The sequence below is a fragment of the Ailuropoda melanoleuca genome, chromosome 6 (assembly GCF_002007445.2).
Source record: "Ailuropoda melanoleuca isolate Jingjing chromosome 6, ASM200744v2, whole genome shotgun sequence".
Classification (NCBI taxonomy): domain Eukaryota; kingdom Metazoa; phylum Chordata; class Mammalia; order Carnivora; family Ursidae; genus Ailuropoda; species Ailuropoda melanoleuca.
Window position 1 is genome coordinate 77057019 of NC_048223.1, and position 26505 is coordinate 77083523.

The following is a 26505-nucleotide window of genomic DNA, read 5'->3' on the forward strand; positions in this document are numbered from 1 at the left end:
TGATCTGTTTTTCCACAATGCAACAAGATACATCTTGCCAACCAGTGTCAAAATGTCCCAGACCTCCATGGAGACCTCTACTGCTGTGTTAAGGCAAAAGTGGCTTCACAACTCTGTGGAAAGTCATCTGTAAAACTTCTTTCCTACATCAATTCACAGTCCTCTCTGTGCCACCCTCAACTGGAAAATTAGTACACCTCTTGGGTACAGTTGCTCTACAGTTCCTAACCTCAATATATCTACCAGGGCAGTTGAAATGTCCTTGTTGCTTATTTGCAAGCACACACTTTTCATCAGCAGTGCTAGGTATTTTCTTTCATCATATCCTTGCTCGCCAAACTGACTGCAACAGTCACTTTCCCATACAGTGAGCATGAAATATCCCTTCCCCCTCTGAAAGCAAATGTGTACCAAAGCAGGCGCAGAAGAGTTCAAATACAGTGCCAGATGAAAAACCAAGAAAGTACTGTAAGGACAACTTCTGTAAAAGAACACTCAAGTTTATGTACCCCTTGGCTTTTACTCACTCATAACCATAAATTGGTAGTAAGACGTATTGTAAATTCACCCACGATTGGGATTAATGATGAGTTTCCACAAGCTCACAAGGAAAAATATCGAAATGTCAGAGTCATTTCTCTCATAATGGCCCCATCCTCCACTTACCTCCAGCTGGACATGGTAAGAAAGGCTCTTCCAAACCCCTAACATTCACTCCTTAATTCACCATGGCTTTTAGAGAGCAATGGGAAGGCAGTGGAAGTAGTCAAGTTGGTACTGAAAAACCTGGCATTCAGGCCCACCAAGAGATATGGGTACCCCATCCTCCAGGCCTAAATTTTTCTCATAATATTTGACATCAACTAAATCTGTACAAACTTTATCATCAGAGATGGTAGTGAGAGCCATTAAAAAAAAGTTCTCTACAGATGTATAGGCAGACTATAATTGATCATCACTACACAAGATTTTAATTCTAATCTTCTAGAATCTTAGTATTCCATTCCTTGCTCTTCCAGGAGATTGTGAATCAAAGTGTATGGAGAATTCACAATAAAATGTGGCCAGATGGATGGTCTCTCAACTTTCATGTATTACCCAATGAATAGAGGAAGGAAAAAAGGTAAGGGAAGGGGATGACAAGACTCCTCCTTCAGAAACAATATAAACCTGAGACCCAAATGTGACATAGCTTGAGGATGAAAAGGAAAAGAAGACTATCCAAATGTAGGGACAACTAAGGAACTAGGAATTTAAAACTAATTTGGAAACAGATACAGTGCCTTGGGAAATATAAAGCAACAATTGCCTCAAATCAAAAGATAGTAAAATTAGAGGAGAAAAATGGTCCCAAAATAGACCCCAAATTAGCCCACTAAGCTTCTCTAAGTGTTGACAAAAAGTGGGAAGTGGTCAGCAAGAAAGCAACCACCCAAAACAGCACTGACTCCTATTCTTTGCACTGCTGTAGCATAATTTGTTACATCTGGGGATTCTGAATAATAAGAACAATAAATTCATTTCATAGAAAGAAAAACAGAAATGTAAGTTTCAGGAGTCTATTTACAGTATATGCCTCAGTCTTTTTAAACTCCTATTTTGAAGACTAGTCTCTCCTGGTACAAAATGACATCGTAAAGCAACTGAAGGAAAAAAGTAACTAGTGTGGGGCAGTTGGGGAAGCCTTGTAAAGTCCATGAAAATTGTATCAGATTGGGAAATGAATCATCAGAGGATCAAAAGGCAATCAAGCTTTGTGTTCTTAGAACCTGTTTGATAGACCTACTTCCTTGAAGCTCTAGGTGGGCAATTTCAAGGGTATATTTCTGCCCAGCAAGTAGAATTTCCCTCATCAGTGTGGCTCATTCACTGCCCTGTTCTGCTGTTTCTGAATTGTGACTAGCTTTATTTACAACTTCTACAGATGTTCATGGGAAATATTTTTCATGAACAGTCTCTAAACTATAGACTTTCAATAGATGGGCCCAAAATCAGTGCCTGTCTTCCAATCAATAGGCTTGTCACCTCCTACTTTCACTAGTTCTCACTAAAATGTGTGAATTATGATGAAATACAACTTAGCTAAACAGAAGACAGGAATTTACAAGCCTGAATATTTGTTTTCTCTCTCTCTCTCTGTCCCTATCAGCTACAACCTATGCTCACAACAATTACCCTGATTCTGCAGTTCATCCAAGTCCATGAAGCGGCTGGGATGAGGATTAAATCCTTTAGCTGCCTCTAATTCCTTCTCCCGTTTCCTTCGAAGTTCCTGTTCCTGGGCCCTCCTGGCCACTTCTTCCTGCAGTTCATCCAGTTCGCTTTTGGAAGATATCTCCCCACCTGAATACAAGCAAGGGAGAAGAGAAATTGTCACATTTCCATAACTAAGACTAGGCACCTGCTGCATTTATGGCCACTGCACTGCCTTTCCTTTGGAACTCTTGATTCAGTTTGGAGTTCATGTTTTGGACAGTGCTTTCCACATCAGATTCACGGTGAAATCTGGGCTATGAATCATAGTGATGATGGTAAACTATTTATTGAGCAGCTTTATTACAACAATAACAATGTGAAAACTAACATTTGTTGAGCATTTACTATGTGATGGGCACAGTTTTAAGCACTTTTACACTTACGATTTCATTTAATTCTCATGACAACCTATGGAGTAGATACTATTATTACCCACATTCTAGGAATGAAGAAACAGAGACACAAAGTGAATAAATAAATAACTTGCCTAAGGTGACAAAGATGGTAAATGGTAGAGCTGAACTGAAGTCAAACAGGTTAAATTCAAAATCCATGCTCTTAACCATTAGACAGCATTCTCAGCTATGTGTTGCCACTAACTCATTGGGAATCTTCAAGCAAGTCAATTTCTCAGCCTTAACTTCCAACATCTCTTTAAAGAGTTTGTAAAATATCCAGTAAAAAAAAGTTTGTAGGGGCGCCTGGGTGGCTCAGTCAGTTAAGCATTGGACTCTTGGTTTCAGCTCATATCATGATCTCAGGGTTGAGAGACTGAGCCCAGTGGCAGGCTCTGCACTCAGCGAGGAATCTGCTTGACAGTCCTTCCTGTCTCCCTCTGCCTCTCCTCTCACCTGCTTGCTCTCTCTAAAAATAAATAAATCTTTTTTAAAAAGTTTGTAAAATATCCAATAAAAATTCAATTTTATAAATGTTCATAGATGGAACCAAATAGACCTAAAAGAATGTCTGTGATATAAGTGAAAAATCAAGTGACAGAATAATATGCATAGTATGGCTTAATTTTATTTTTTTAAAACGATTTTACTTATTTGTCAGAGAGAGAGAGAGCATTGAGAGAGCGGCAGGCAGAGGGAGAAGAATGCTCTCTGCTGAGCAGGGAGCCTGATGCAAGACTCAACCCCAGACCCTGGGATCATGACCTGAACCAAAACCAAGAGTCAGATGCTTAACTGACTGAGCCACCCAGGTGTTCATTTTTTTTTTTAATGGTGGTAATAAACTTATCTATACACTTGTATAGGCATGGAAAAAAAATGTAGAAAAATATATACCTTGATGATAACACTAGTTCCTCCAATTTGAAGAGGGAAAGGTGAGGTTACTAAATTGTTGGACTTATTTTTACTTCAGTAATTTTTTAAATGAATGATCAAAATTACCAGACAAAATTTTTTGTTCTGTGCCAGACTAAAATGATAGGATCAAGGGGCCCCTGGGTGGTACAGTCAATTAAGCATCTGACTCTTGGTTTCGGCTCAAGCTGTGATATCAGGGTCATGAGATGGAGCTTGGCGCTCAGTGTTGAGTCCGCTTAAGACTCTCTCTCTCCCTCTGCCCCTCCCCCTGTTTGTGTGCTCTTTCAAAAAAAAAAAAAAAGGAGGAGAGAGTCTGAGACAAAAAGCACACTCAAGAAGGGAAAAGAAAACAGGGATACTGGGCAGGATATAGAGGTAGGGATAAGGATAGGTTTGACTTACTTATTCCCCAGTTATGCCCATAGCCTTTGTGTCTCCTTTGTCATCTTAACCCATAGAACTAAACAATAAGAAATCCATTCTCGGGGCGCCTGGGTGGCACAGCGGTTAAGCGTCTGCCTTCGGCTCAGGGCGTGATCCCGCCGTTATGGGATCGAGCCCCACATCAGGCTCTTCCGCTATGAGCCTGCTTCTTCCTCTCCCACTCCCCCTGCTTGTGTTCCCTCTCTCGCTGGCTCTCTATCTCTGTTAAATAAATAAATAAAATCTTAAAAAAAAAAAAAAAAAAGAAATCCATTCTCATGAGGCTTCCTCCATACCAAGGAAAAAAACCCAAGAACTTATTCTTCTGAGGATTGCTGGTGCTACTAACACTGTTCACCATATTTCTGTTCCTTCTTACTCCCACAAGGGCTCTCCCCAAGTTGGAAAGAACAATCAGGCAAGCCATGATGAAGAACAAAAGATAGATAAGTCCAAAGATGGAATGGCTCAAATGCCGCCGTTTTAAATACTGATGGAAAACTTAAAGTACAACTGTCCTCTAATTTCAAATGTGCTCAGGTAAGGCTATTTTCCAAATAGAATTGGCAGTCAAATCCAGTCCTCCAAAGCCAGTGTCTTTCTGCTTACCTGAAAGAGGCTGATTCTTTGTCCAGCTACTCCTGGATGCTATGGAGTCTGCATCCAGTATGCTACTACTGTGAGACTTTGGGATGTGACGCCAGGAAGGTGCCAACCCAGCTGATCTCTTAGTACTTGGATCCCTTCAAAAGACAAACCAGAGTTTACTGAAAACATCAGAAGGGTGATAACTTGCAGCATTCCTAAGACTAAATTCCCTCAAAAAACAATAAAACAGGGGCTCCTAGGTGGCTCAGTCAGTTAAGCATCTGCCTTTAGCTCAGGTCATGATCTCAGGGTCCTGGGTTCAAGTCTCACATCAGGCTCTTTGCTCAGCAGGGAGCCTGCTTCTCCCTCTGCCTGCTGCTCCCCCTGCTTGTGCTTGCTCTCTCTCTCTGACAAATAAATAAAATCTTCAAATAAATAAAATCTTTAAAAAAATCAAAATAATATATAGTTAAAGTATCCGCTAAACTACTTCTGAAAATAGTTCCCCCATCTTACCTCACCTTATTCACATTTTGTGCATCTAGCACAGTATCTGGCACAAAATTTATTTAATGAATTAATACACATAAGCTCTCATATGATTGCCTTCCTCTTTCTTACGCCTTTATAGCCATCTTCTCATGTGTAAACCTCAACAGGTGATTGGACAATTCTGGATCCCATGTCGAGGGATAAGCAGTGGGAAAAAATGAGGATGTGATCATCACCCTTGTAAAAGATATAATCACTCTTTGCAAAGCAGCAACTCTGTTAAGAAACTTGCCTCTGTGGAAACTCAGTAGAAACGACATATGAAGATCTGAAATTTATAAAGCAAACTGGGCCCTAAGAACAAGGTACAATGAGCACTATTAAATCATCATTGTTATCTTTTGGAATTATGAATATCATTGACTTATAAAACACAAAATCCCTGTAACCCTTAAAAAAACTATCCTAAATGAAAGAATAAATAACAACTGTATTTTCTCTCTGATCATAGAACTATGTTTTGATTCATGAATTCTTCCATTACAAGTTATTTACTAAATAATTATTTTACATATAATACAGCTCTCTTCTTTCTCAAATACCTTTGCTCCTTCTTCCAGGAGAGGGTGCTATTGTCATAGAAAGTCGACAGAGCACCCGCATGTTTATTGCAACATTATTTTCAACAGCCAAGATATGGAAGCAATCATTCTAAGTGTCCATTAAGAGATGAATGGAAAAGAAGATAAGGTATGTATACACATATATTACTGAGCCATAAAAAAAGAATGGAATTTTGCCACTTATGACAACATGGGTGGACCCAGAGGGTACTGTTATGCTAAGTGAAATAAATCAGAGAAAGAGAAATACTGTATGATTTCACTTATATGTGGAACCTAAAAAACGAAACAAATGAGCAAACAAATAATAAACAGAAACAGAATCACAAATATAAAAACAAACTGGTGGTTGCCAGAGGAAAGAAGATTGGGGGAAGAGTGAAATAACTGAGGGAGATTAAGAGGTACAAACTTCCAGTTATAAAATAAATAAGTCACAGGGATAAAAACTACAGCACAAAGAATATAGTCAATAATATGGTAATAATATTCTGTGGTGACAGATGGTAACTACATGTATTGCAGTGAGCATAGTGTAATATACAGAACTGTCCAATCACTATGTTGTACACCTAAAACTAATATAACACGGTATATCAACTTTATTTCAATTTTTTAAAAAAGAAAGAAAAAAAGCTGATAATCTTGAGTTGAAAAGCCTCCTGGTGGCTCACACTGCTGCAAGGGACAATGCCACTATTCAGAGGCCAAACAATACCTGCAGACACTGGAGCTCTCAGGCAGGGCTGCATCCAGGCTGACAGGGCTGCTGCTGTTCCTCTCACTGCTTTCATAGCCAGATTCCATTCGCTGTATTAGGCGAGGGTGCTGTTCTAAAAGGTGAGAGCCTGGTCGTGCTGGGCCCCAGGGCTTGTATTGGGAGCTTGGTCCACCAGTTTTAATGTCGTAAGCAGGTGGCTTGCTTAGCTCATCTGGTGTAAATTCTTTAGCTATCCCGATCAAAGGACAAGTATAGGAAAGGAGGTAGATTTAGCATCTGCCTCAAATTAAGACATAACCAACCCCTCCCTCCAGCTCCTCCTTCACTGAACTCCTACCTCCAAAAAGCTCAACATCAGCATAAAAAAGTACCTTGCTGAGTTTACCAGAAAATACAGGTTTTTTAAATACATAAGTCAACTTTATTCAAAAGCCCAACTCTTCCCTAATTATCTACTCACCTGAATCCTCAGAAAAGGGACTAAGCTGGGTATAGCCACAGTGCTTCCTTTTGTCCTTACTAAAGATACTGTCAATATTCAGAGACTCCCGTTTGGGTCTCCATGTTGGACGATACTTGCTAGAAGAACTGGATTTTGACTCACTGCTGGTACTCTCTATTTCCCAGTCACGGGAGTGTAAAGACAGGTTTCTAGTAGGCTTTTTGCCTGTCTGGTCTCCTCCCTTCCCCACACAGGGAGATCCTAGGTTGCTCTGAGAAGCCAGGGATGGTCTGTTGTGAATCATATTGCTGACTGTCTCTTTAAAATCCCTTAGTCTATTGGTGCTGCTGGATGGTTTAGAGGCATTCCTAGGAGCCTGTTTCTCTTTCAGTGTTTCTCCTAAAAACACAAAGAATTAAACAAATATAAATGTTTAAAATGATCATAGATACCCAGACCCCAAAGTGTGAAAGCAGAAAGGAAAAGCCAGTCTGGAGTATGACACAAGTTTGCCAGAGTGAATGAAGAAAGACAAACAGTGCAGAGTGGCTTGCCTTCACTGTGGTACCCTGAGGCCTGTGGCTCATCGCCTTTCCTCCTAACCCGGCCAGAGCTCCTCTTGCGTTCTATCAGTGACCCTTTCTTGGATGTGAGTTTCTGATTACATTCACTATCAGTCAGATGTCCTGAAAGAACAAGGAAATGGGAGTAAGCTGGTATCTGAGACTGACCTTCATCCTCTTGAGAACATAGTCTCCCTTTGGGATTCATAGCAGTGCCACCAATTTAGTATACCCATGAATCAGAAGCTGTAGGGGCCAAGACTATCTGATTTAAGTGTAGCAGGAATCTCTCAATAAATAAATGCAGAGAAGGTACTTAATGGGAGTACTTAATGGGAGCTTGCAAATTTACAGTGTTTCCTGAGCAATTACCAGTCTTGATCTTGCTTGTAATCTTTCCCGGTGACCCAGAAGGACACATTACTTGGTAATTTTTAAAAGGTGACAGTTTTAAAGATTGTATAAAAACGTCACGTATCAACATATTTTGACTCTCATAAATAAAAGTCAGAGCTTTCCTTTCATTTAGCAACACATACCAAGTAAAGCCTAATTTTTACTACATCTGGTATTGGCCCAGGTGCCCCAGCCTTTGCCCACAAGAGTTCCAACTGTGGGTGGCTTTAAGATTCAGTTCTAAATCTTCCTTAAATGTGAATCATTTAAAAGGACACTTGAACTTTGAATAATTCTCATTCCCATCCCCCAAAGAGTGCTTTACCAAACTTGGCTTCACCCAGAGATTACACTTCATAATTCCTCCGTACTGATCGCTGGGAAGCCCAGGAGATATGGGCTCTTTTACATAACTTGCCCTGCTTCAAGCCCACAGGTTGTAAATGTATGACTGGGTAACAGCAAAGGTCATATTCTAAAAGATATCATCATCTAACCTGCGGGAAGCCAACGGTGAATTAAGCAACTGAATTAGAGAACAGGTTTAGAGAAAATCCTCTAGGTTCTCAAATGCACCAGAGCTAATTTGTTTTCGTAAGTTAGTATATGAAAATTTTTGTACGTATTCAGGTATCAGCAGTGTAGTGATATGGCTACCTGTTTTCAAGAAATTACCAATGCAACATTTTATTGCTTTTATCTGATACTTTGCTACCTCTGGGCCCAAAAGAAAGATTTAGGAAAGGAGGAAATCACTTGGAGCAACTAAGTCTGCAAATGTTAAGCCAATGAGAATATGCTCCCCTACCCCCAGCCATTCACAAACCTTTAACATAAACCTGACTCTGCTGGAAAATATGCCTTCTTTATCCTGTTATTTGGCTTCTCCCTGATTCACAGTTTCAGAAGTACGGTCTTAAAAAAAATCATACTTTGCAGTAGTCATCTCTGCAGTAGTCATCAAAAGAAATCCAACATGAATCTAACCAAACCTCTAGATCCAACTGCCAATTTACAAGAAATACAGAGAACAGAGAAACATGCTAGAGTTTACCATAGTTTACCAAACTTCAGAATGTGGGCAATCTATAGGACAAACTACACCTAGTTGTTCAACAATCAGCTGCAAGGAAAAATAGAGAAACCTACAGTTCAAAAGAAACGTAAAAGACTTATCGATCTGTCCCAATGTGTAGAACTCACTTGGATTCAGAATCAAGCACACAAACCATTAAAAGATGATGAAATTTACAAGATATTTGTGTATTTGAAACTTACTGGTTATTTAGTGGTTTTTAGGAATTATTAATATTTTTAAGTGTGATAATGATATGTTTAAAAATGATTTCTTATTTTAGAGATACATACTACAAATACTTATGGAAAAGGTGAAATAATATCTGGAATTTGCTTCAAAATAATCCAGGCGTAGGGGGAGTAGGTAGAGGTATAGATAAAACTAGATTGGCCATGAGTTATACTTACTAATATTAAGCGGTGAGTCCATGGAGGAGCAGTATACTATTCTGTATACTTCTGAAAATGTTTAAAATTCCCTATTTTTTAAAAAAAGGTATTAACCAAAGAATATAAAAGTACTAATTCAAAGGGATACATGCACCCCCATGTTTATAGCAGCATTATCTATAATAGCCAAACTATGGAAACAGCCCAAGTGTCCATCAACTGATGAATGGATAAAGAAGATATGGTATATCATATCTGTGTATGCGTGTGTGTGTGTGTGTATATATATACATACATACATACCGTATCTTCTTTATCCACTGGCTATTATGGAATATTACTCAGCCATAAAAAAAGAATGAAATCTGGCCACTTGTAACAACATGGATGAATCTGGAGGGTATTATGCTAAATGAAATAAGTCAATCAGAGAAAGAAAAATACCATATAATTTCATTCATATGTGGAATTTACGAAACAAAACAAATGAGCAAAGGGGGGGAAAAGGAAAGAGGCAAACCAAGAAACAGATTCTTAACTGAAGAGAACAAACTGATGGTTACCAGAGGGGAGGTGGGTGGGAGGATGGGTGAAATAGGTGATGGGGATTAAGGAGTGCCACTCATTGTGATGGTGTTGTATGACAAGTGTTGAATCACTACATTATACACCTGAAACTAATACTATACTGTATGCTAACAACTGGAATTTAAATAAAAACTTAAAAAAAAAAGTCAAGCACAGAGTAGGAACCACCAATCTAAAGCCATGAACTCACTAATTACCAAGTCTCTAAGAGTATGGGCACTGTTCTAAGCATTAGGTGATAAACTGTTCATCTCAGCAGTGAGTCACTCACTGTTCTTCCTTTCATGTACTGAATTGATTTCTTCCACTGACAATAGGCACATTCTTCTACAGATTAACAGAACAGTTCAAGAATATTCTCTACATGGAACTCACAATAACAAACAGACTAGCTTTCTTTCTTTTGCTTTTCTGTCCTTCAGGAAGCCCAGCAAGGTGATAAGCAAGTGTCCCATGCCTATAAATATGCCCCTTCTCTCAAAGCCCTCCACTTGGGATAAAGCCTGGCATGAAAACATAATGAGGTGCAAAACCATGAAAGTTTACTGGAACACTATGAGAAGGACAGGGATCAAGAATATAGCAGAAACAAAAAACAGATTTTGGAATAAACAATCACATCAATAATCACATTATAATCATCCTTATTGATATGCTGGTGTTGATAGAAATATCTGTAATGGAATATCATCGTTCATTCAGAGTTGTGTTGCTTCTTTTCATCCCACCCAATTACCCAAGTTCTGTGCCTTTCTCCCTTTGCATGACAAACATTTCTGACTTGCCCCAGTTTCTTTTTCCTGGGAGAATCTCTATGCAGGAACTGAATCAGGCAAGCAGGGTCCACTGTATAACTCCCTACCTGTGTCCCGACTGCTCTGAGACGTGGAATCATTCTCCACATTATAGATGACTGTCCCCTGAGAATCAGAAGAGAAGTGACTGACCACAGACTCATGGTGGGAGTGTTTGTAGGGATAGCTCTCCGTTGAGGAATCTGTTCGAGTGTCACTTGAGATGGAGGGCTCCCTCCCTGAGGGAAGGAGGAGACACATATGCAAAAGTAAGGAAAGAGAGGATAGTGACAGAGAGAAGGCAAAGAGTTGGATGTCAACAAAGGTCCATAAGGCAAGAACTTCCTAGATGGAAGGGTGAGAAGGATATACCAGAGCCGTTCTTCCCAACACCCAACTTCCAGATAACCCAGACACACAAACAATTCCTCCCACTCCTGCCCCTACCTTGCGGAAGCCCTCACTTTGCCTGCCACTGTGAAAAACTGTGGGGCTTTTAGAAAACCTATGGGGAAAAGTGGAAGAAAGGAAAAAGTTGTGAAAAGTAAGATCTATTTAGATGGAGAGTCCCAGGCCGACCTGGCATACATAACCAGTTGCTTCCCATCCCATAATTTTTCTCCTATACTGCCAGAAATGTCACTTTAAAAAATTTAATTGACATTGTAAGCATTTTTAATATATCTGAGAAATTATGGGGCTGTTATTTATACTTTAGAGTAAATTAGTTCAATCAGACTACTTTTCTCTGAACAACTTGCTGAGATAAGCACAAAAGTGGAAATGGGTGTTTGATTGAAGGGAGAAAAAGTAGAGCAGGTCTGGGTAGGTACATGGTTGGGAAGAACACCAGGTACCAAGCAGGAGAGAGGCACAAAAGGGAGGGAAAAAAATTCCAAGGACAAGTGTCTTCTCTTTCAAAATTATACTCTGGGACAGTCCTAGATCTAAAAGAAAAAATGAATATTTCTTTTTCCTCCTTTTCAGAAATCAAGCCAAAACCATTAGGATTGTATTTCTAATATATTATAAGCCTCTATGAGCTAACCTGAGACTTTAGCCATCAAGCTGCAAATCGTTTCTACAGGAAAACATGATTTAAGTTGCAAACGATTGAATTAGAAGTGAAAAACTGATTCATAGGCTGAGGAATATTGCTACTACACTTGGCATTTTAAAACAAAAGTCTCTCTTCCCAAACAAAATGACTAGTTTTGTAGTAACTCGTATAATTTTTCTTGGTCTTAACACTTCGGTGAAGTCACTGTTAAACTGATAGTAAGAATTAGTCATCTTACCATTATTAGAAGGTTAAACACTGAGTCTCCCTGAAACTTATTAATTCAGGCTAAATCAACCTAATTGCCTTCTCACTTGTGAATCAGGGGCAGGTGACTTAGGCAATACATTCTTGAAGGCCGAAGGAAACAAAGTCTGGCACACCTTGGGCTTCAGCACGAATTGGCACTTCTTTCCATCTCTAATGGATCTTTTTTCTACAGGCTAGGCTATGTGCTAGGCTCATGATTATGTATTAGTCCTAACTGTCCAGTGATCACATTGGAAAGGAGAAGAAAGAGGTAAAGAGCCAGACTGCTCACCTGAATCTTCACTATCATAGCATGTCCTGCTGTATGACTGGAACTCAATGTGGGGAGGCAGATCCTGGGTGGACACTGGGGTACCCTGGGGGTCTGCATAAAGCAGTAGCAAAGGCTGATAATGCCCCTTGATGCATTTGGTCACCACATCCTTCCATTTGGGCCCAATCTGAACCAGAAACAATCAGAAGAACATGACAGTTATACTTCATATCCACAATTCAAAACATATCTTCCTACTCTGTTTTTCTAAAGAAAGTAAGAAAGATAAAAAGACAAAAATTGGGTAAAGAGACCACAAAGAGACCTTAGACCTAAATTTCATAAATTTTTTGTTAAATCTCTTTTTTTTTTGTTAAGTCCTTTTAGAAAGCAGTAAAACCCCTGGAAGAGGTAGGAATGATGAATAAAATTACTTTAATTTCTGTGAAACATCAATTCAGTTGTGAAATATAAATGAAAGTTCTCAAAGGTGAATATGCTATGTGAGGGGACTTCAGCTGCCTTGGTGATCAATTTCTTTTCACAGATTAAAGCCCTTGCTGGAAATTTGCAATTCTATCATTCTATAAATTATATAATTTTTGCCTAAATATTAAAATCACTTTTATGAAGCTAAAGAGCAGGCAGAAACTCTCTCACAGACTGCCTTAGAATAAATGACATTCCATTTCAGAGTTCACACATGGCAGGACATAAAATGTCAAACTGCTTAGAATAGACAGCTGAACCTCGGCCTTAGCTTTGAGCCGGATTCAGCACTGCCAAAGCAGTGGAAAAGAGTGACAGAAGAGCCATGGAAACAACAATCCAATCAAATCCCTAAACTCACCCTCTCTTAAACTTGGACCAGTCACATTCTGAGATGGTGTGCTCTTGAGAGAGTTGAACAACTAGCTAGTGCTTATTTCATAATAGATGTTCAGTAAATTTATAACTATTACTTTAATTAAAACAAATATCCTTTTTACATACAAAACTTATTTAATATATTATAAGGCAAGTATTATTTTTCAAAAAAAAATGCTAAAGCTCAAAGAATTCACATAAATTGCCCAAAACCACAACAGCAAAAAAAAGAGATAGACAATCAGGAAATCTGACAGACTTTACTATTTGTAGAAGACACTGCTTAACATCCATGGACTGGTGTAAATTATAGTCAGGAATCTTCTAGCTGCTAACCTTATCTCAAATCTTCCTAACTCATGCAGATCACCTTAACTACTGCAGTCACAGACTCTGTGATTTAGATAGTAACAAGTTTCCAGCTTTAAATATCCTCATAGCCCCCATTTTTTTTCCCTGCACTATCCCCAAAACATGTTAAGGCACTTCAGGAAGGTAGCAATCAGGGAATAATCGATAGCAGCTCTGGGATAAAGGATTACCCACTGATAATTTCAGTTTGAAATTCTGAACTTCATGCTAACCTTCTAACCTAATTTAAAGCATTAAACTGTTCTCACTCAAATCAACCAATTAATACGTTAAAACAAAAAAACCACTTTGTCAACTATAAACACAGAACTGTGCTGACTGCATGGTGAGAAGATTCAGAGAAAATAACAGGAAATATATCGATCATATCTTTAAGGAACTTGCCATCTAATTGGAGAAGTTAAGACTGACACTCTCATAAATTCAATAGATAGATAGGTAAACAGACATCAAAATTATGAAGACAAGTAGATAAGTAATTATCCTTAGTTTTTTGTTGCAGTCACCAAAAACTTTAAGAAGGGCTTGAATATTCCTACCTCCTTGACATGAGCATCATCAAAATACATCCATTTGCGGATCTTTGTTTGGAAAAAAAATGTAGAATAATGTTTGCCATAGTAACAGATCATTCCTACTAAGTACAGTTCAGACTGCTTGGCCCGGTCATCTGTCACTCTGAAAAACAGCTGTGGGGAAAAAAGAGAATGGAAAAACAGTCACATACTCAACCCTCTCACATCATCTCTCAGCAGACTCCATCATTTCTTGTTAAGGTACTGACTTGTTTCTCCACTCTTCAGTCTAAAATTTTCCCTAGTCCGTATTAATCATCAGAATGAACCTAAAAAGACAAAATGTAGGGAAAAGCAAGACAGATAGAAGCCAGTAAACTGGTAAGGTGGTGCTGTTTCTTCATACTTTCAATGCTATTTTATTGCCTGTGCTTATCATAAGAAGAGCCAAAAAATTTGAAAAACACAAAGCAAAACAAAAACAAAACACTCAAATTTCAAAAGTTACTTATCAGCTGGTGCCATAAACATAAATTTCCTTCTGAGACCCGAACTAAGGGGTAAAAATGCCCTTAGGAGGAGCAATACCACCATGCTGGTTATCAGCATTTCAATTTGTAGATGTCTAGCACTGCCATAGGTTCTAAGAACATACCAAAAAAACTTGACAAAAAGGATATTTGACTTGAGAAACTTATTTGAATGAGAAAATCATCATAAAAATAAAATAAAACTAGAACAATACAGAAGACGTAGACTACAGAAATTTAGAAAAGTGAGATTTAATTGTGTATACCCTACTTATGTCAGAGATTCCTTGGGAAGGAGACCTAAAATAAGATCCCAGATAGTTCATTTATTCTCAGTTGTGGCTTAGTGACATTAAAGAATGCCAAGGAATCTCCTTACTCACGGGACTGTTAAGAGAAAGAAACCAGTAGAAAGGAAACCACAGAATTTCTGGCTCTTCTCTTGAACTTAAGGAAAACCCTGGCTATACCTATAGTAGGGCATGGAGCTGATAAAGGTTAAGGACCCCAGGCTTGAAATCTTTTCCCCTATTTCTCTGAATAGATGCACAGAAAACCACTAAGCCACTAAATTCTCTTCCAAGCTACTTCATTGCCTTCTCAACAGACATTGGGTTCCTCACTGTAAATTTTGTATTGTAAAACTCAGGTCACCAACTTCTACCCCTTCACTTCCCATAGCAGCTCTAGTCAGGACTGCTCACTTCTTTGATCTGTGGTTGAATATACCTCCCTACCCTACACTGGTACAAACAAATAATGAGTAGGGCACACAATAACTCTGTAAATGGCTTGATTTTTATCAGTAGCTAAGCTCTGCCCATCCTGTCTCTCAAGGCAAATATCATCCCATTTTTTTCTAAAAAGCCTTTGCCACCTACCCAAAGGAGGTATGTGAGCAGGTAATGCATGCACGTTTATGTGTACACATATAACAGGTATATTTGTCCAAAACTATATTATTTGTCACCTAGGATATACCTTTGTGTTCAGTGTTCATTGCCCTTAAGCAATACTAAGACACAAGAACTCTAAGTCAGAGATAAAGGTAGTAATACTTACATCACCCAGCTTAAGGCAGGTACCCAGGCTGTGAATGACATCTTCTGCCAAGTCTGAGTGGTCTGAGTCCCATACTAGCCCAATTGTGATAATCTGTGGAGCATTCATCAACACACGGCGAATCCGAATCCTTTCTCCACAGTTGCTCTGAAATACATATATAAGACAAGTTTGAGATGTTTCCCACTGGCTCTGCCTCAATTCCACTAATCCTAGGGCTCTTCTCCCCACTCTGAACCCTACCCCTGACTTAACTCACCGGACAATTCCGCAGATCCCCCATGGTGCTGGCATTTTGCAGCAGCTCTCCAAACATGCTTGGTGAGGGTTTTTCTCGTCTTTCCAGCATACAAATAGCCTGATTGCTTCAAGATAGGGAATGGAAGGGAATGATGGTAGGAGTTACTCAGAGTTATAACTAAATCAAATAGATTATTCATGCAAACTCCTAACTCACATGTTTGATTTTCTTCCTCTGCCCACTATACCAAAGCCCCTTGTCCTGACCAGCCAGCTTCAGTGTCCCAAACATAATGAGTGCCCCTGCCTGTCCCAAAATCCAAAGCTCATAGAGTCCCCATTTCACCTCCCACCTTGCTGACTAGAACTGAACCTAAGAAAAGGAGATGGTTGGGAGAGGAGGAGGAACAACAAAGGTTACTTTAAAGTTGTTGTTCTGAGTTCCTACAATATAGCATAGTCTTAACAATAAAAACGGAAGCTATTTGGATGCCTTCAGTGAAAACTCAATCCTTAAGGAGTACCTAAGGGCACAAACAGAGAACCCTTTAAGACTCACCAAAGGGAAGTAGTGGAGATGTAATGCACCATCTGGATGAAAGGCAGCGGATCAGAAGTGGCACCACAGCTAGTACACACACACTGGGCCCAGGTAAAAAAGCAAAACCAAGCAGCCACAGTCACTGATTGTTTTGGCACCCATCTAATACCCCGCATCCCAGCATAAAGTGTTCTTGAAGAAGAAGTGATGTAGATAAGAGATAAGGTTCACCTGTTCAAACAATGTCATTGCAAATTTCTGGTGGGAGATGCAGTGTTGGGCAGTACATATATCCTCTTTGGTTTCATCAGCAATGTGGAAGTGAATTCTCATCAAGAGGTTTTCCTAAGAGGGAAAGAACAAAAGCAGTATACCAGTGATACTTAATAGAAAAATGCACAAATTGGTAGGCAGTTTACTCAGAGAAATAGTGATCCGCTTGGAAGGTAAGAATACCTCTACTTTTTTGAAAACTGTTTAATTTGAAATAATTATAAATTCACAGGAAGCTTCAAAAAAATTGTGTAGGATTGGGGCGCCTGGGTGGCACAGCGGTTAAGCGTCTGCCTTCGGCTCAGGGCGTGATCCCGGCGTTACGGGATCGAGCCCCACATCAGGCTCCTCTGCTATGAGCCTGCTTCTTCCTCTCCCACTCCCCCTGCTTGTGTTCCCTCTCTCGCTGGCTGTCTCTATCTCTGTCAAATAAATAAATAAAATCTTTTAATAAAAAAAAAAAAAAAATTGTGTAGGAGGTCCATGTACCCTTCACCCACTTTCCTCCAATGGTAACATCTTGCATAACTATAGTACAATAACCAAACCAAGAAATGGACATCAATACAGTCTACAGAGTTTATTTAGATTTCACCAGTTTTACATACACTTATTTGTGTGTGTAACTCTCTGCAATTTTCTCACATGTATAGAGTCATATAACAACCACTGCAATCAAGATATAAAACTGTTCGGGGCGCCTGGGTGGCACAGCGGTTAAGCGTCTGCCTTCGGCTCAGGGCGTGATCCCGGCGTTATGGGTTCGAGCCCCACATCAGGCTCCTCTGCTATGAGCCTGCTTCTTCCTCTCCCACTCCCCCTGTTTGTGTTCCCTCTCTCGCTAGCTGTCTCTATCTCTGTCAAATATATAAATAAAATCTTTAAAAAAAAAAAAAAGATATAAAACTGTTCCATCACAAGGTTCCCTCACATTATTCCTTTATAGCCTTACCCACCCAATTCCAACCCTGATACCTAGCAACCACTAATCTATTCTCTTATCTCTATAAGCTTGCTATTTCAGGAATATTATATAAATGGGAGCATATGGTATGTATATAACCTTTTGATACTGTGTTTTTTGGTCAGCATAATTCCCTTTAGATCCATTCAAGCTGATGTGTAAATTAGTAATTCCTTTTTATTACTGAATAGCATTCCATGGTATGGAAGTACCAAAGTTTCACTATTTACCATTAAAGGAATTTGGGTCGTTTCCAATTTGGGGCTACTACAAATAAAGATTCTATGAACATTCATGTACAGGTTTTTGTGAAAACTTAAGTTTTCATTTCTCTGGGGTATATGTCCAGCAATGCAACTGCTGAACCATATGATAATTTGCAAGTTTAGTTTTTTAAACAACTGCCAAACTGTTTTCCAGAGTGGCTATACCATTTTACATTCCTATCAGCAATATATAAGTGATCCAGTTTCTCAGCAGTATCTCTGATTTTGGTGACATTTTACCCTGTAATGGAATATAGATCACTCTCAGATTTTTTTAATGGATGCACACAGAGTCTTTTGAAGGTTGATGCGTAGAACCCAGAGTTCAGAAGAGTCTTCTACTAAATGTCATTGGGAGCAATGTAGCTACCTAAACAGCACATTACACTTGTATTAGGGACTCAGTTATTCTCTGTTTAATTATCATTAGTAACGCAGGAGTTCACAAAGTATGGTGGTCCCCAGACCAGCAGCATCAGGGTTAGCATCACCTGGAAACTTGTTAGAGCTAGATATTCTTGGGCCCTAATCCAGACATACTGAATAAGAAACTCAAGGGAGTGGGGCACAGCAATTTGTATTTTAATGAGCCCTGTCTCCTTTGAAGGTGAGAGCCACTGTTTTATGCAATGGCAAGCACAAAACTACTCTAAGCCTAAAGGAAAGAAAAAGAATAAACCCATTATGCAATTCCTACTTCATTAGCAGAGACACCCTAGAGCTCTGAAAAACTAGGGAAATTCCTAGTTCTAACTGTAGATACTAGGGCAGAGTAAATACTACAGTAAAGTACCCAGTCCCTGATGGAGACCATCAACAGTCTCACCCCAAATCAAAGAGGGCCAGAGGCCAACACTTACAAAGCACTCCGCAGCATCATCCATAATTCCCAGCTGGAAACGCTGTTCATCCTGGAAAGTCTTTGCCAGAGCACTGCGGAGAGTGTCAGATGGAAGCACTTTTTCGCTACTACACTGAAACTGGTTAAAGATTCCCTGTAGGGAAGAGGTTAGACAGGGGGAAAAAGCACAGTGTTGTTATTAAGCTTCTACACATCCCAGTCTGTCAAGCTAGCATCTCCATGCTTTTGACAATGGAACCAAATATACTTCCCATGAGTTGATATGCTTGTAGTTGGTAACAAAAAAGCAAAAAATCAACAGTCAGAATAAAGGGCATGATCTGTGCTAGTAAAGATCCTTGCTCTTCCATCTGACTGTGATACCATTAAGAACACATTAGGAGAAACCACTGTCATGAGTTAATTAATATAGGGTTACCTCATTTCCTCTGATCCAGAGGTAGAAGATCCACAGTAAATAAGAACAAATTATATATAAATGGTTTGGTAAATAATTCTCTGGGGCTTAGCCTATGAAACTTGGCCCCCTTCTCTTAATTTAGAATTACTCAAAGGACAAAGAATAATATAACAAAGACCTATTTGTCTAATACCGATGCTTATTTCAAATCTACAGAAGAAGTTCCATTTAAGACCACCCACTCTTTACCAGCCATTCACTATCACGAGTTTGTTGCACAATCTTCTGTTTTTTAATACTTCTGTATACCTGGATATTTGTGTGTGTGTGTGTGTGTGCGCATACGTGCGTGCGTGTGTGTGTGTGTATATATATATATATATATCATTAAATAACACATAGTATACTTTTATGTATATTTTTGTTTATATACAAAATATCACACTGACTTTTACTTTTTTAAATTCAGCATTATTTTTGAGATCTGTCCATAATTTATACACACACACACACACACACACACACACGGTTATCCTTTTTCCCTGCGGTGTTGTATTTTATCAGGTGCCTATACGACATCTATTTATCCATTTCTTTATTGATGGACATTTTGGCAGCCTCCATTTTTTTTCCATTATAAAGAAGCTATTTCAACTTTTACTTCCACCAGTAAGTGAATATAAATAAATTTCCCCATATCCTTGTCAGCAATTAATAAATACACTCAGACTGGTTAATTTGAGTCTTTCTAACTACATTTAGTTTTTCTGGCTCTTTTGTGAATACGACTTTTGGCAAATATCTTCTCTAGTCTTCTAGTGTCTCTTATGTGGAGAAGTTTTATGATTTCGTTGTAATTAAATGTATCTATCTTCTCCATCTTTACCTGATCTGAAACAATGATGAATGTGATGTCCAGAGAATGGAAACAAAAGGTGGCAACAAGTGGCACCTGGTTTGATGAGTTCTTCTCAAGTGGTATTGACCTTCCCCACAAAAACTAGAATATGGTCCTTTGACATCACGTGGCCCAGATCATCACTAAACCACCCAAACAATAAATTCAATGATGAGTTACATATCAACACACCAAAGAATGTCACTCACTTGAAATTCTTGTTAGTAATTTCCTCATTAAAAAAAAAAAAAAGAACTATGGTTATTTTTCAAACTTACTAATGAGACTAGAAATGAGACCATTTAATAAACTTACTTATGTGATCTAAGAATAGGAGGCCTCACCAACCTAGAATGGTCAATTCTTGGTCCTCATCTTACTTGAACTATTAGCAGCTCAGTCACTCACTCTTCAGATTTTTATCCAAATATTACCCTCACTATATAGTACTTCCTGATCATTTTATTTATTTGTTTGTTTTAAAGATTTTATTTGTCGAAAAGAGAGAGTGTGCACAAGCAGGGGGAGCGGCAGGCACAGGGAGAAGCAGGCTCCCCACTGAGCAAGGAGCCCGATGCGGACTTGATCCCAGGACTCTGGGATCATGACCTGAGCCAAAGGCAGACGTTTAACGGACTGAGCCACCCAGGCGTCCCCTGATCACTCTATTTAAAATTGCAAGCTCTACCCCCTTTTCCCCAAACCTCCTAACCTCACCTGTTTTATTTTTCTCTATGGCACTTATTATCATCTGTAATACCATGTATTTTACTTATTTACTGTCTGACTACACTCTCTAGAATTTACGTGTGAGGACAGAAAATTTTTGCCCTTTAATTCCCTGCTATATTATTCCCAACACCTAGAAGGGTACTGGCATATAGAGGGCAACTGATAACTAATTCTGGATGAGTGAATGAATGAATGAATGAATGATGTGATATGGGTAAATCTTATTAAGATATTAAGTTCCCTCTTTTTTTTTTAAGTAGGCTCCATGCCCAGTGGGGAACCCAACACAGGGCCTGAACCCACAACCCAGAGATCAAGACCTGAGCTGAGATCAAGAGTCAGACGTTTAACCAACTGAGCCATCCAGGTGTCCCTTCTTTTCTTCAAAGAAGATAAAGAATCACCTAGGAATGTTGAAAATTTTTCTTAAGGTAATATAACTGGTTAAAGCAAAATAGGATTAAATCTCATTCTGCTAATTTCAAGCTAGAACTGTTTTTTCCTCATTCTACTCTCTTACTAGCACTGTTCCTCCTCATACACACTGAACATCTATCCCAAAGCAGCTCAAGAGCAATCTGCTACATAACTTGCTATTATTTCCCAACAAAGGACTCCATATGATGTGGAGGAAACAGTACTAATAATACATATTTAGTATTATTTTATAAGCTAGGAGCTGGGGGAAATCTATTATAAGTACTCCAAGTTATTTTGGATTAACCCAGACATTTTACACAAATATATTTAAGAGCAGGTAAAGGCAAGGCAGGACCTTCCATAATTTGTTACTGGAAATAGAAGAATGTCTATCAGTGACCCTTAAACTAGACCAAAAGGAACGGCTTAGGTCCACAGTTAAACATTCTTAGAGAGCAACTGGTATCTATACCAAGTGACCTATAGGATTCTGAAACAGAGGAACACAGAAACAAAGGAAAAGGTGGCCAAAGAAGCAGTGACTGCTTCTACAAATAATAGTGGTTTGACCACTGGTAACAATAAGTGACCACTATCACATCCTAACTTGCCGTTCTTCTCAACTGTTAATGCTAAGATCTTACTGCTAACAAAGGCTCTATTTCTAGAGCATGGAATGGATGAGGTTTGGTCCTTTGTCCAGAGTCCAAAATTGGTTTCAAAACAAACCAATGGGAAATTAGTTCCAGGACAGTTCTAAACAAATGTGATATTTTCAAAATATAGCCCCTTTAGTCTTTCTCAACTGAGTTCCCTCAAAAATTAAGCCCTAATATTCTAAGGCATCAACAATTCCTAATGACTAACTTCTCTCCTATGTATAGCAGTAGTTATGTTATTATCCAGAGAGAATTAAAATAGTTGCTCCAGTCATGTTCTGTGTTCTGTGGTTCAGATGACCGTGCTTGAGAAAGGACAGAACTCCACTGAGAGATGGTACAGAATAATAGTTAAGAGCATGGACTCTGGAACCAGACTATCTGGGTTCAAAATCCCAGTCCTGTTATTTGCCATCTCTGTGACCTTAGAAAAGTTACTTAACTTCTCTAGGCTTCAGTTTCCTCTTTTAAAAGAAGACTAGTAATAGTATTTACCTCCTAGGGTTATTTATGGATTAAATAAATTATCTATATCTCTATCTATACCTTAGACTAATGCCTGGCTGTAAAAGTGCTATCCAAGTAATGTTGTTGTTGTTGTTGTTATTGTCATTATATTTTAGGTTACTAAGGATCCTGTCTGCCACTGACCTTGGGTCAGAAATGCACCTACTTTGAGCTACCTCCTCAGTCTCTGAAATCTGGATAGGAAGGACCAAACTTTTCTCTTTCTGTTGCTCTCATTCGAGAGAGGCAGATTTCTCATGACTATTTAAGAAAAGTTTCAGCACACAAAGGGAAAGACCTAAAGTCAGAGCTCTGCTTACATGCACAATGGATATGCAATAACAGATCTGACTTGTGTTCAGTGTTATCAATGTCTCCGAACTATACTTTTTCTCATCTCTTAATTATAGGCAACTTTCTCCATACACAATGAATATCTGAATGTATTCAGAATGCCTGCATCTTCTTTATTTTATTGTAACCATTATTATCAGTCTTGCTCTGCTATTGTTAGGAAAAAGCAAGTGTATCAGGGATGAAGAAGCCTGAGCTGTCCCAGCATGCATCTGTGGAGCTGCAGCTCCGGAAGAAGCTACAGCACAAAGCCCCTCTGTTAGGGCAGCACACTAACCCCTGTGTGTCCCTCTCACATGAACACAAGGGCTGGAACGGGCCTCCTCCTGTTCCCTTTTTCACCCTCCTCCCACCTTTCCCAGAGGGAGATCCTGTTCACACCAAAGAAAGCCAAGAACATTTAGTTCAGCAATAAGAACAGGTGGTAGCACCAATAAGGAACAAAAACTGGTATTCTTCCAATTGCTGAGTTCTGTGGCAGCGAGTGAGAAAGGGCAGGAGAACCAAAACCCAAGAATCATATTTCCCTATGGGGTCCCTGATGGTTTCATTTCAATAAACAGAGAAAACCCACCTTTGAGGTTTCTCTCTGCTCTTCTTCACAAAGTGAAACCAAAGAGGTCTTCCTTTTCATTCTCAGGGAAAGGCAAATTACTTTTTGTCTGTTAACTATTTTCTTGGATACGGTGCAAAAGCAATAAGACTTTAATGACTAAAAGCAGGTGCTTCCCCACCCATTTCTCTTGAATCATGGAGCAAACAATTCTACCCACATGAGCACATAGTTATTTGGATTAGTAAAAACCATGTAAATAAGATAAAAGTGCCATAAAGACAGAAAGTCTTTGTGCTCTGGCATCTACAAATGCAGCTGTTGCTTAAGTTTTTTTTTCCCCCCTAAAACACAGACTTTTGTTTTTGGGCGGGGAAGAGCTGTTTATTTATCTCTCAGGACTTCCTAGACTTGCATCTAAAGAAGTCATGAGTAGAGAAGATGGGGGTCAAGGAGAAGGGCCATCACTAAATTTGATGCTTTATGGACCCTAGGTTTTTGGAAAGTTAGCAGTCCAACTCATCCCTGAAGAGTGTCCAACAATAATTTTTGCAAAGGCACGACACACTTTATGCACTGCTACTAACTCAGTTTCTAGGTTTTCTCTTCTTGATCTGGGCTTCCCAAATCTCTCATCATTTTGGCTCTCATAATCACTCCTTTTCTCCACACCTCCTGGAAATCAGAGACTTAAATAACTTATAAACCTGAATGTGGCCAATCAAGCCTGTTTGTAAACACAATCCACTGAAAGAAAGATAAAGGAGCTACTACTCCTTGAGGACTACTGGAAAAGAGAACTTCTCACTAGTTTTATGTGTTCAAAAGAATCGCAAACATTCTTTTTCAAGTGGGGAAAAACATATAAATGTTTGCCATTTTGGCACCCAAAACAATAACATTGGATTTTTAACATTTTTTTGCAGAAAATTTCAAACATACTAGAGTAGACAAAATACCACAACAAACTCCCATGTACCTATTATCTATCTTCAACAATTATCAGCCTGTGGCCAATCTCATTTCATATATACAACCCACTCACTTATCCCATTCCCAGATCATTTTGAAGCGAATGCCAGACATTATTCATCTGTAAATACTTCAGGATACGCCTCTAAAAAATAAGAACTCTTTTTGTTTAAAACATAACCCCATAATATAATTAACACACTTAGAAAAAGGTAATAATAATTCCTTAATCATCAAATATCCAGTCAGTTTAATAGAAACTCTTGCTCCAACATCAGAGAAGGCAGAACAGCTGGCTAGTTTCTCCGTTGGGATTCCTTAACCTTATGTCTAAAAATACCTACCTTTTCTGGACTTCACGATTAGAAAATTATCCACATATCATATATCAGTCCTTTTAAGTAAATTCAGTTATCAATACCATATCTCCCCATTGAGTTTTAGGGTTTTATTTGTACTCTTTGAGTTCATAACCTAATACTTTGTGGACTCGCAGTGGTGAAGTTAAAGACCATCATAAGCTACCTATCACACTCATTCCTGCTATCAGGGCAAAAGAGACAGACACCCACATACACACAAAGACAGAGACACAGAAAGAAACAGCAAGACTTCAAGACACTGGACAGAGAGCCACAGAACAGAGACAGGCCAAATTCGCCAGAGAATGGTATTGCTTTTAGTGGGAAATCATAAACTAATGGTGAGATTTTACAAAATATAATAGTCAATTTGCTAATTTTTGTCAAGATAAAAAATATAGGACCTTAGAGATTACCAACAGTATTTAAATCAAATTTTGAGAATCAATACCATAACCACTTACCCCAAAGGGGAAATGAAAAGGGGGACCCTTCTGGACATGCACAAAGATTTTGAGATTGTGTAAGTTTCAGGTTCTGCCATAAACTCTGAAAAGGAAAGAATCATAATACTATATTTTTCCCTGCAGCCATACCCCTCTATTTGAATATCATGTAAAATTCTAAGCTCCAAATTTTTAAAAGGATAAAAGCCTCAACTTTATACTATCCAAGTTAAGCCCACGGTTAAATTAGTTGAGAATACTTCAGTACAGCCTAATAGGACTTTAAGACTAAGAAAGGTTAACCAAAAGATGACACACATATGCTCATACACCTAGATAAGCAAAACAAAGAAGTTCAACTCAAGTAGATAATATTTGCATTAGACAAAGGGATATACCTTCTTCACGTGAGGGCTGTTTATCACTAGCCAAAATTTCCAGGGAACATATTAGAAATCTAATTTCCCTGTTTGAATAGTCCAGCATAATGGATTTACTCTTCTCTGATATTAACCATGACTATAAGACAGTGAGGAATCTTGTATTCCAATAATCTACCAAAAAAAGGACTGGACCGATGATAATGAACAATGAGTAATTTCCTATACCATTTTACTCCCTGTGCTTATGCTTCAATACCCAATAGAGGAACAGCTACATGGTACACACTTAAAATATACTCAAGTATTTATTCTCCGAACTCTCAAATCTCCCCCCAGTTAACAGGTGGGCTATGAACAGAACACAGATTTTCCTGCCCCTTTCAAACGGTCTTAGTGCTTACAGACTTACATTACACAACACCTTATACACAAAAACCTGTTTACTCCCCACCTACCCTTACCATCACCACCATTCCCTGGCTTTGATGCCTTGTACTAGCATTCTTAAAAGAAAAATCATTAATTAAGAAGATTTGTTGAATTTAATCAATCAATGAAGCATTCTTCTTTGCCTATAACAAAAAACACTCTGTCCTACATCTTGGCACACTGCAAAGCCTCTAGTACAATCCCTGGAAGGAGAACAAAATCTTTGTGGCATACTAAGTACAGAGGACGGATTTCCTCCCCTGGACAGAGATAAATAAATAAGCCAACACCAAAGTAAAACCATACCCTGGGGGCTGAGGGTAAAAGGGTAGATTCAATATGAATAATAAATAAGAACTCTGGGCTATAGGCATGACAACAGTTCAGGTCAGGAAATATCTTTTAGTAACACTAAACGGGAATAAATTTGTAGATTCAGAAGGAACAGGGTAATTAGCACCCAAATTGCTTCTATTTGCTAAATCAGTGTTGAAAGGCATTGTGGTTCAAAGTAGGAAGAAAGACACACTAACACAAATTCTTTTTAATGAAAGCCATCATTGATAACTTGCACGCAAGATTTCAAGGCTGAAATTACTTTAGGAACTTAGTATTAGGTAACAAAGAAAAAAAAACCCAGTACATT

The 26505-nt window shown here is 38.8% G+C and overlaps 1 protein-coding gene across 12 annotated transcripts in view; it reads right to left on the reverse strand.

The window, feature by feature from the left end:
- Positions 1–26505, reverse strand: part of USP54 (ubiquitin specific peptidase 54) — a 132888-nt gene that overhangs the window by 20163 nt on the left and 86220 nt on the right. For 9 of the 12 annotated variants that reach the window (XR_004626171.1, XM_034662688.1, XM_034662689.1 and 6 more), the window contains 13 exons: positions 18743–18877; positions 16611–16724; positions 16398–16480; positions 15858–15963; positions 15599–15745; positions 14031–14180; positions 12271–12439; positions 10738–10908; positions 7416–7547; positions 6880–7260; positions 6417–6648; positions 4605–4738; positions 2176–2343 (listed from right to left, as the gene is read on the reverse strand). Coding sequence is in view for 11 of the 12 variants with exons in the window: in XM_034662688.1 (XP_034518579.1) it covers positions 2176–2343; positions 4605–4738; positions 6417–6648; positions 6880–7260; positions 7416–7547; positions 10738–10908; positions 12271–12439; positions 14031–14180; positions 15599–15745; positions 15858–15963; positions 16398–16480; positions 16611–16724; positions 18743–18877 (2122 nt within the window). In the remaining variant the exon portion in view is untranslated. Of the gene's footprint in view, positions 1–2175; positions 2344–4604; positions 4739–6416; positions 6649–6879; positions 7261–7415; positions 7548–10737; positions 10909–12270; positions 12440–14030; positions 14181–15598; positions 15746–15857; positions 15964–16397; positions 16481–16610; positions 16725–18742; positions 18878–25065; positions 25151–26505 lie in introns of all 12 variants that reach the window. The other 3 variants (XM_034662691.1, XM_034662690.1, XM_019800910.2) reach the window with 2 other exon arrangements.